Raw genomic sequence first — 10,533 nt, forward strand, 5'->3', positions numbered from 1 at the left:
AAGTTCACAGACTTACAATTCAACACTGCCACACATTTGTGGCAAGTTATCCTTGCTATTTGGGTTATCAAATTAGTAATATAAAAGTAAAGACTGTCGGCGTAAGCTGCAACCTTGTGGTGGCAGTCTCAGGCTGAAAGGCAATATCTGAAGATATAGAAGGGCGATATCTGGGTTAGTCTGAATGTAATGCAAAACGGGTTTAAGGATTAACCCAAAAATTTGAGGTGAGAGCCTACCCCCATTATAAAATGTCAAATGGAGCAGATTCACTACAATTAATGTGGACAGTTGCTTAGGGAGTGGAATATAAAGCTTTGATCCAGATAAGCTTGGGTTCCAGGACCTTAATATGAGTGATTGTGCACTGCATGAAAGTCCAAGCAACCCTATCAGTCTGTAGAAAGCGGAAGCATAGGGGTGGATGAGTTTCTGGCTTTGAAGATAATGTTAATTTTATGAATGGCCTCTCTAGTAGGGATGAAAACAGCTTGGTCTGGAGGAACTATGCGTTGAAGGATCGGGCTAAATCTATTTTCCTGACCTTCTTTTTATTTATCTGATTACTCTCCCAATCAGTATATTAACACTGTTATGACCATTCATTATCCTCCATTAAGGTAGAAAGTGCTCTGCTCTAGGCATTCTCTCTATCTTTCTGATTCAGTTCCCTAATTGAATAGCACCTCCATTATGATCCTTCATAGGGTATAAAGCAGTCTCCTCCAAACAATATCTCTACCTTAAATATTTTTTATGACATTCACTTCTGTGATATCATACCCTCCAATATGACCCTCCATAAGGTAGAAAATACTCTGCTCCTTACCTTACCTACTTTTCTGACTGCACTCACCACCGTGATATCACACCCTTCAATATGACCCTCTGTAAGGTCTAATTACTCTTCTTACCTTCTGTCTACCTTTCTGTTTGCACTCACCACTGTGATATAACACGTCCAACATGACCCTCTATAGGGTAGAAAATATTTTGCTCCTGATCTACCTTTTTGATTACATTGCCTAGTGGAATTTCAAAATACACCAATTCTGAAATTTCTCTACCTTTTCGGATTTCATTCACCACTGGGACATCACACCCAAAACATAACTACATAATGGGTATAAAATACTCTATTCCTGAGCCTTTCTGATTATATTCCCAACTGGCATAGTACCTCTATTATGAACCTCCATAAGGTGGAGAGTACTCTTCTGCTGATTGGCTCTCTGTCTTTCTGATTAAACTTACTTTATCTCCAACATGACCCTCCACAAGGTAGAAAGTGCTTCTGATGATCTCACTACCTTTCTGATTTCGCTCACTGCCAGGATACGACACCTCAAACATGAGCCTTCAAGATGTTCATGACCTTCTCTCTATCATTCTGATTACACTTCTGATTACACTTCAAACTTGGATATCATCTCCATTATGACCCTTCATTAGATAGAACATATTTTGCTCCTAAACTTATGTTTACCTTTCTGATTACACCCACCACCAGGATGTCACAACTCTAATACAACCCTGTATAAAGTAGAAAACTCTGCTTTTGACCTTCTCTGTACCTTTCTGATTACACTCCCCACAGAGAAATCACATCTTCCCACGACACTGTCCATAGAGTAGAAAATACGTTACTCCTTACCTTTATTTTACCTTTTTTATTATATCTACCTCTAGTCAATCACACCTTCCAACACTACTCTACAAAATAAATAAAAATAGTCTACTCCTGACCTCCTCTCTACCCCTTTTAATATGTCCAGCACTAGGATATCACTCTTTCCTACATGACTCTCCAGAAGAAACTAAAATATTCTGCTCCTGACTTTGACAATAGAGGGGTCTAATAAACCCTAAACTGTGAAGAAAATAAGAAAGTAGTACTGAACACCAGGTCACCCTTATTTTCTCCAGAATTTGCAAGTCAGTAGCAAAAAAAAACAATCCAATTTAAATATCATGTCTGTGCTGAGCACTCATAGTAAGGGACACATTTGGAAAACCATGATCCGGCTTAAGGAACATTTGATAGCTGATAAAGATAAAAGGAATGAAGAAGCATCATAAACCTCTACTAGCTATGTGTCAGGTCACCTAGAGCCCAGGTGACAGATGCACACCGTAGGGCTTAGGAGTGCGCCACAAGGTTGTGGACCCTACGGCTGACTGCTGCGGACGGGGGTCAAGGTGATAGGAAGGCAGGGCCGCCAGAACACCAAGATGGATCCCACCGGGGTTAGAGCGTAAGATTTCCTGGGGCGCGGAGTCTAAGAGCCAGCAGGTGTTCACCAGAGCCTCGAGTGGTGAGGATGGACTTGGCTGCAACTGGCTCCAGGTCACGACCCCCAGGGTCACCCAGCTCACACCCACAGTAGGCAACAGAAGGATAGGGATGGTGAGGGACAAAGCCAAGGTCGGGGCCACAAGCAGACAAGAATAGTCGGGGACACGCCAAAAGGTCAGGATCACAGGCAAACAGGAATAGTCAAGGACACGCCAAAGTCGGTAACGGAAAACAGTAGAAGAGCACACGGCAGGTAACAAGAAGCTAACATACAAAGGTTGATCAGCAGGATTGGCTTGCAGTGCACAGGTTAATATAGAGTTGTCTGATAGGAGCTAGGGTGGAGCCATGCCAGAGGATGGATTATAAAAGCAGTCAGGTGAAGGTTGGCTGGTCTCTAGCAATGAACACATGGAGACAGGTAAGCAGATGAACTCTATTGCATAAACATGACAGTACCCCCCCTCTTACGAGGCCTCTCCCTTCCCCGCCTGGGACCAGGTTTAGAGGGGAACTTCAAATGAATCTTCCTCAACAGACGAGGTGCAAAGACCTTGGAAGCCAAAATCCACAACCTCTCCTCAGGACCAAAATCTTTCCAGTGCACGAGGTACTGGAGAATGCCTCTACAGAGTCGGGAATCCAAAATTTGGCTAACCTCGTACTCCTGATCATCCTCAGAGACCGGTGCTATGGTACAGAGAGGACGAGAGAACTTATTGAGGACTAAAGGCTTCAGAAGGGCAACATGGAAGGAGTTAGAGATTTTGAGGCTTTTGGGAATCTGGAGCTTGAAACAAACCGGATTCAGTTTAGAAATTATGGTGTATGGACCAATGAATCTTGGGGCAAATTTGAGAGAAGGAACCCGGAGTTTGATGTTCCTGGTGGAGAGCCAGACTTTGTCTCCTGGCTGAAGAGAAGGTGGCTTATGCCTGCGACGGTCAGCAAAACTCTTGAATTTGTTGGCAGCTTTCTGGAGGGAATCATGAACGTCAGCCCACATGGAATTAAATGATTCCTGAACAGTAGCCAAAGCTGGAATGTCAGAATTACAAGTCATAGGAAGAGGAAGCTGAGGATGTCTTCCATAAACAGTGACAAAGGGTGTTTTCTGAGAACTGGCGTTGACATGATTATTGTTGGAGAACTCAGCCCACGGTAATAGTGATGCCCAATCATCGTGATGGGCAGAGACCAAGGTACGGAGAAAGACCTCCAACTCCTGATTAACTCTCTCAGTCTGGCCATTGGATTGGGGATGACAAGAAGAGGTAAAATCCAAGGTAATGTTGAAGGATTTGCAAAAGGCTCTCCAAAAACGAGAAGTAAACTGCACACCCCTGTCCAAAATGACATGAGAAGGAACACCATGAAGGCGGAAAATCTCCCCTACAAAAATGGGAACCAAGGCAGGGGCAGAAGGGAGACAGGAAGAGGAACAAAATGAGCCATCTTGGAGAACCGATCGATTACTACCCAAATGGCCATATTATTCTCCGACAGCGGAAGATCAGTGATAAAATCCATGGCGATATGAGACCAGGGCTCCTTAGGAATGGGAAAGGGCATGAGAAGACCAGCAGGGGCTTGAGTAGAAGATTTAGACTGAGCACAGACGTGACAAGCGTTAACATAATCTTTAACATCCGAGCGGAGATTATGCCACCAGTAGTGACGACTGATGAGCAGGAAGGATGGGAGGAACCCAGCATGACCTGCCACCTTGGAATCATGTCCCCAATGAAGGATCTTAGTTCTTAGCTCCGTGGGAACAAAGGTCTTACCAGGTGGAATTTTTGATTCCAGGGTGGTAGAATGGGCAACAATGCATGAGGTAGGAATGATCGGCTCAGGATCAGGGTTGGACTCCTTGTCCAAAGTGTCAAATGACCTAGAGAGCGCATCAGCTCGACCGTTGCAGGAACCAGGTTTGTACGTAATCGTGAATTTAAAATGGGAAAAGAAGAGACTCCACCTGGCCTGTCTGGGGTTCAGACGTTTAGCATTCTGTAGGTACTGTAGATTCTTATGATCAGTAAAGATCGTTATGGAGTGAGGGGAACCTTCCAAGAGATGACGCCACTCCTCCAATGCCAATTTAATTGCGAGAAGTTCCCGATCACCAATGGCATAATTTCTCTCTGCCTGAGATTTTTTTTTGGAGAAGAACACACATGGTTGACGTTTCTTCTCAAAGTCCTGAAGAAGCACAGCTCCCACCCCCATCGAAGAAGCGCCTACTTCAATAAAAAATGGGTCCTCAGGATTTGGTCTCCTCAAGAGGGGTCCAGAGACAAAGGCCTGTTTCAGATCGTGAAACGCAGAGACAGCCTTCGGGAGGCCAGTCTTTGGCATTCGCACCCTTCTTGGTCAAAGCGATAATAGCCACAGCAATGGAAGAGTAATTCCTTATGAACTGCCTATAATAATTTGTGAAGCCAAGAAAGCGCTGTGTGGCCTTGAGGCTAGCAGGAAGGGGCCAGTTGGTAATGGCTGAGGCCTTTCCGGGATCCATGCGAAGACCCGCACTAGAAACAAAACATCCCAGAAACAGGACCTCGGAACATTCAAAGGAACATTTCTCCATCTTGGCATAGAGATTGTTCTCTCTAAGGCGCTGAAGTACATTGTTTCTGTGTGCAGGCAGATTTTCGGAAAAGATGAGAATTTCATCCAGATAGATGACAACAAACTGGTACAGTAGATCCCTGAATATTTCATTGACAAAGTTCTGGAACACAGCTGGAGCATTACACAAACCAAAAGGCATAACCAGGTATTCGTAATGCCCATCCCTAGTGTTAAATGGGGTCTTCCATTCATCACCTTCCCGTATTCGAATGAAATTGTATGCACCTCTGAGATCCAACTTAGTGAAAATGGAAGCCCCCTTCAACCTGTCAAATAGCTCATATATTAGAGGTAAGGGGTATCGGTTTTTAATAGTCACAGCGATTAAACCTCTATAGTAGTTGATGTAGGGTCTGAGGGTACCATCCTTTTTGGCAACGAAAAAGAACCCTGCTCCTGCAGGCAATGAGGATTTCCGGATGAAACCTCTCTCCAGATTCTCAGCGACATACTCAGACATGGCCTGGGTCTCTGGAATGGACAAAGGGTAGGTACGACCCCTGGGCAGGGTTGCTCCAGGGACAAGGTCAATAGCACAGCACCTCAGCAGACTTCTTGCAGAACACATCCTGGAAATCGCTGTATGCCGCAGGAAGATCAGACGATACAGATGTGGTAGCAATGGGAAGTTTCCTCTTGGGGGTCACCTTGGTATGACAGGATGAGAAACACGAAGGACCCCAAGCCAGGATCTGCCCAGAGACCCAGTTCCACATGTGGCGAGTGGAGCTGTAGCCAAGGAAGGCTCAATACAATGGGGGTAGAGGCCTTGGGGAGGATGAGGAAGGAGATCCACTCCTGGTGGAGTATCCCTACCGACATCCTAATAGGTAGCGTCTGGAAACGGATAGGGCCCCCTGGGAGCACAGTGCCATCAATTGCCGAGACTACCAGTGGAGTAGCGAGGGGAGAAAGGGTAAGCTTCATAGAAGAAGCAGTTCTCCAGTCCATGAAATTGCCGGCAGCCCCAGAGTCCAGATATGCTAGGACCGATTGGGGAGAAGTGCCTACATGGAGGAACACCGGAAGAAGAAGACGAGAAGGTGATGTTTCTGAGTCCAATACTCCACCTTCCAAATGTATTAGACTTGAGCGTTTCCCGGACGAAGCGAGCAGGAGTCACGAAAATGACCCTTGCCCCCACAATAAAGACACAAGCCCAGAGTTCTGCGTCTAGCACGTTCTTCGGGGGTTAGTCTGGTCTGGCCCAGCTGCATGGGTTCCTCAGCAGACAGAGGATGCTCCACAGGGCAACGGGAAAAAAGCTCAGGCTGACTAGGACCTAGGGGGTGCTGGCGTCTTTTTTCTAAGGACCTCTCCTGGAAACTAATGTCAATCTGATTGCATAAGGAAATTACATCGTCCAGACCGGCGGGGATAGCTCTTCCTGCTAATTCGTCCTTCACTCGGTCAGAGAGGCCATGTAAAAAGGTTGCGACCAGGGCCTCATTGTTCCAGCTCAATTCCGCTGTAAAGATACGGAACTGAAGTGCATATTGTCCCACTGAACAAGATTCTTGGCGAAGGCGTAAAAGGGCACTAGCCGCAGAAGAGACCCAAGCTGGCTCCTCGAAGATATTCCGAAAGAGCTTCAAGAAGTTGGGCAGGCTGGAAACCACTGGATCATTTTTCTCCCACAGGGGAGCAGCCCAGGCTAAAGCTTCCCCGGAGAGGAGGGAAATTATATAGGCTACCTTTGCCCGGACAGACAGAAAGTTTTGAGGCTGGAGCTCAAAATGAATGGTGCATTGGCTGAGGAAGCCCCTGCAGGACTTTGAGTCCCCAGAGAAACGGGACGGAGCCGGCAGTACTAATGAATGCGTGGATGCGACTGGTGCAATAGGTGAGGTCGCAGACTGTACTTGAGGCTGCAGGTTCGGGGTCCCCAAGGAAGCCTGTAGCTGCCCGAAGCGGGAAGCCAGATCTTGAAGGAATCGCATCACCTGAGTCTGATTAGATTCCTGGGTTTGAAGTCTCCGAACTATGCCCTGCAAAGGATCGACTGCAGGAAGCATCACGTCAGCCGGGTCCATGGCTGATCAAACTGTCAGGTCACCTAGAGCCCAGGTGACAGATGCACACCGTAGGGCTTAGGAGTGCATCGCAAGGTTGTGGATCCTACGGCTGACTGCTGCGGACAGGGGTCAAGGTGATAGGAAGGCAGGGCCGCCAGAACACCAAGATGGATCCCACCGGGGTTAGAGCGTAAGATTCCCTGGGGCGCGGAGTCTAAGAGCCAGCAGGTGTTCACCAGAGCCTCGAGTGGTGAGGATGGACTTGGCTCAAACTGGCTCCAGGTCGCGACCCCCAGGGTCCCCCAGCTCACACCCACAGTAGGCAACAGGAGGATAGGGATGGTGAGGGACAGAGCCAAGGTCGGGGCCACAAGCAGACAAGAATAGTCGGGGACACGCCAAAAGGTCAGGATCACAGGCAAACAGGGATAGTCAAGGACACGCCAAAGTCGGTAATGGAAAACAGTAGAAGAGCACACGGCAGGTAACAGGAAGCTAACACACAAAGGTTGATCAGCAGGATTGGCTTGCAGTGCACAGGTTAATATAGAGTTGTCTGATAGGAACTAGGGTGGAGCCATGCCAGAGGATGGATTATAAAAGCATTCAGGTGAAGGTCGGCTGGTCTCTAGCAATGAACTCATGGAGACAGGTAAGCAGATGAACTCTATTGCATAACCATGACACTATGGTTTTCAAAGGACTAGAGATGAGGTCTTCTTATAAATAGCCCATCCTAAACAGTCTATAGTGCATGCTTTAGCAATACAAAGTTAATAATAGAGAAGGCCGAATGAGGTTCAATCTTTGTTAGGCTGGGTTCACATTGGTGCGGTATCAGACATCGCATGTGATTCACACTGCACTGCTGTGCAGATCACATGCAATGTCTGTGCAATGCGAACTCAGCCATACAGATTGCGATGCAAACTTAGCCATACATTGGGACCAAACTCATGTAGGACCCTTTTTTTGTCCACACCAGATTGGGATTGCCTGGGTGTTCACACCCAGGTGATCTGATTCCTATCCGAATTGACAGTTCGCACTGCGATATGCAAACTAATCTGGGGGTGTCATTAACTTTGTATTGACAATCCCAGCGGTTCACTTAGGGCGGTGTGAACTGCCTCCGAGTCAGGTGTGATGCAGGAGACTGCACTGGATTTGGAAGGTTTCCTGCATCGCACCAATGTGAACCAAGGCTAAGAGTGAGTTTTTTGTGTTTGAAAATAATCCCCTACAAGCGTAGGCCAATTTGCTGTAAGGGGGTAAAAAAAATAAAAAAATTATATATATATATATATATATATATATATATATATATATATATATATATATATATATATATATATACACATACACATTTTCTCTGACCTCATACTGGCAATCAGATAAACCCCTGCATCAACCTCCTTTTGATTTTAGGAATTTCCAAAGTCCTGTGTATTATGCTGACCGAGGGAGACATCTAAAATATGTTTGAATTTATCCATATATAGGCAGGTTGACTACAATGAGGACTCTGTTTTCACAAGTTAGTTAGCCTACACTTAACACCTGGTATACCACTGAGAGCAGAACATTGATTACTTTTTCTTTCATCTGTATAATAAAGATCCTTACTGTTGGTGCCTCTATTTCTGGAATTCACTTCATATTTTGCCATCTCTGGGTGCGATTCTTTTAGAGTTCACTACATATACATCTGTACTGCCTGCAGGATACAACCACCATCATTAGTGTACCACTGGTCACCTACAGGGCCCCAACATTAGCCTGTTAAGATCTATCATAGAAACTACCCCTATTGCTCAGTTAATAATCCCCCTTTTTGGGCTGTTCAATCTGTCCTATTCTGACTAAAGTCTACTAAACAGTCTCGACAGAACACATCCACTATTAGGACATTTGGGCTAAATATTCCTGTTTTCCTTTTACATAAACCTCTGTTATTGTCTGTCAGATACTCAGGGTGGTATTGCTAGAGTTTATGCTGATTTGGGCTACTACGACACATATGTTCTTTGTTTCCTTCATAATTGTTACTTACCCAGTGTGCTGAATTGTATAAGGTAATGTACATTGGTTTGCATCTGTCTAAAAACCATCTTGCCAATAAATCGATAAGTTCACTTTGTCTCATGTTTCTTGTCTCGCTTTGAATAACTGGGGCATAGAGTGTTAAGAAATGTTTTACGTGTTTATTCCTTTATCTAATAGCTTGGTGTTTCAGTATGGCTGAGGCCAGTAACAGTTGGTGGCAGAGAACAGAAAACTTCAGGGGTATCACTGCACTACCCTTTAAAGCTCATGTTAGAGGATCTAAATAAACACATAATCTCAAAAACTTTTTTGAAAAGTACAGATCAGTTTTTGTGCTTAATCTGTCTATCTCCTCCTCCATGCTATTACACTTACCATTAGTTAACAATGGTGGAACCATCATCTCAACTTCAGTTTTTTCTAATGGACCTACAGTTAGAAAAATAATAAAGAATTAAAACATGCAGGTTTATACAATGTCACATATACAGTAATGACAAAAGTTGTGGCAGTGACATAAAAAGTAATATTGAAGAGCTACTGGGATGTAGATTTTTTGAAAAATATATCAACAGTAGGGATGAGCTTCATGTTCGAGTCGAACATACATTCGACTCAAACATCGGCTGTTCGCACGTTCGGCGAATACCGAACGTCATGGGCCGTTCGCGCCAAATTCGTGTGGCGCTCACGGCCCACAATGCATTGCGCCATCGCAGTGCATTGCTGGCTCATGATTGGCCAAGCATGCACTGTGACCCGCATGCTTGGCCAATCACAGCATCGGCAGCGAGGAGAGCCATGATTGGCCACAGGCAGGATGCCTATGGCCAATCATAGCTCAGGCTGTGCAGTACACGCCCCACACTATATAAGGCCGGAGTTAGTGGGTGTTCTCTGTGTAACTTCAACACAGTATACACCGTTCGTTATCGGCCGATTTTGCGTTCTTGCTCTTCTGTAGTGGGTGTTGTCTGCGTGCCCTGACTGCATTATATCCACCTATATAGCTAGCTATATTGCTCTTCTGTAATAGAGCTTGCAGTCAGTTGTAGGAGATTGTGCGCGTTGTCTGCGTGCCCTGACCGCAGTATACACCATTTTATCCACCTATATAGCTAGCTATATTGCTCTTCTGTAATAGAGCTTGCAGTCAGTTGTAGGAGAATCTGCGTGTTGTCTGCGTGCCCTGACCGCAGTATACACCATTATATCCACCTATATAACTAGCTATATTGCTCTTCTGTAATAGAGCTTGCAGTCAGTTGTAGGAGATTCTGCGTGTTGTCTGCGTGCCCTGACCGCAGTATACACCATTATATCCACCTATATAACTAGCTATATTGCTCTTCTGTAATAGAGCTTGCAGTCAGTTGTAGGAGATTGTGCGTGTTGTCTGCGTGCCCTGACCGCACTATACACCATTATATCTACATATATAGCTAGCTATATTTCTCTTCTCTAAGCCCTTGTACACACGGTCGGAGATTCCCACGGAATGTGTCCGATCGGACCGTTTTGTCGGATATTCCGACTGTGTGT

At 45.5% G+C, this 10,533-nt stretch overlaps 1 protein-coding gene across 1 annotated transcript in view; it reads right to left on the reverse strand.

Annotated features, from left to right (window-relative positions):
• The window catches only part of LOC143923544 (NACHT, LRR and PYD domains-containing protein 1b allele 3-like), a 62,810-nt gene extending 53,394 nt beyond the window's left edge, over positions 1 to 9,416 (reverse strand). The window contains exon 1 of the mRNA XM_077447302.1: positions 9,367 to 9,416. Within this exon, the coding sequence (XP_077303428.1) occupies positions 9,367 to 9,394 (28 nt within the window). The 5' untranslated portion in view covers positions 9,395 to 9,416. The remainder of the gene's footprint in view (positions 1 to 9,366) is intronic.
• Between the last annotated feature and the right edge of the window lie 1,117 nt (positions 9,417 to 10,533).

Source organism: Lithobates pipiens, unplaced genomic scaffold, assembly GCF_037356315.1.
Source record: "Lithobates pipiens isolate NorthernLeopardFrog02 unplaced genomic scaffold, aLitPip1_a1.2 Scaffold_22, whole genome shotgun sequence".
In the NCBI taxonomy this organism is placed as follows: domain Eukaryota; kingdom Metazoa; phylum Chordata; class Amphibia; order Anura; family Ranidae; genus Lithobates; species Lithobates pipiens.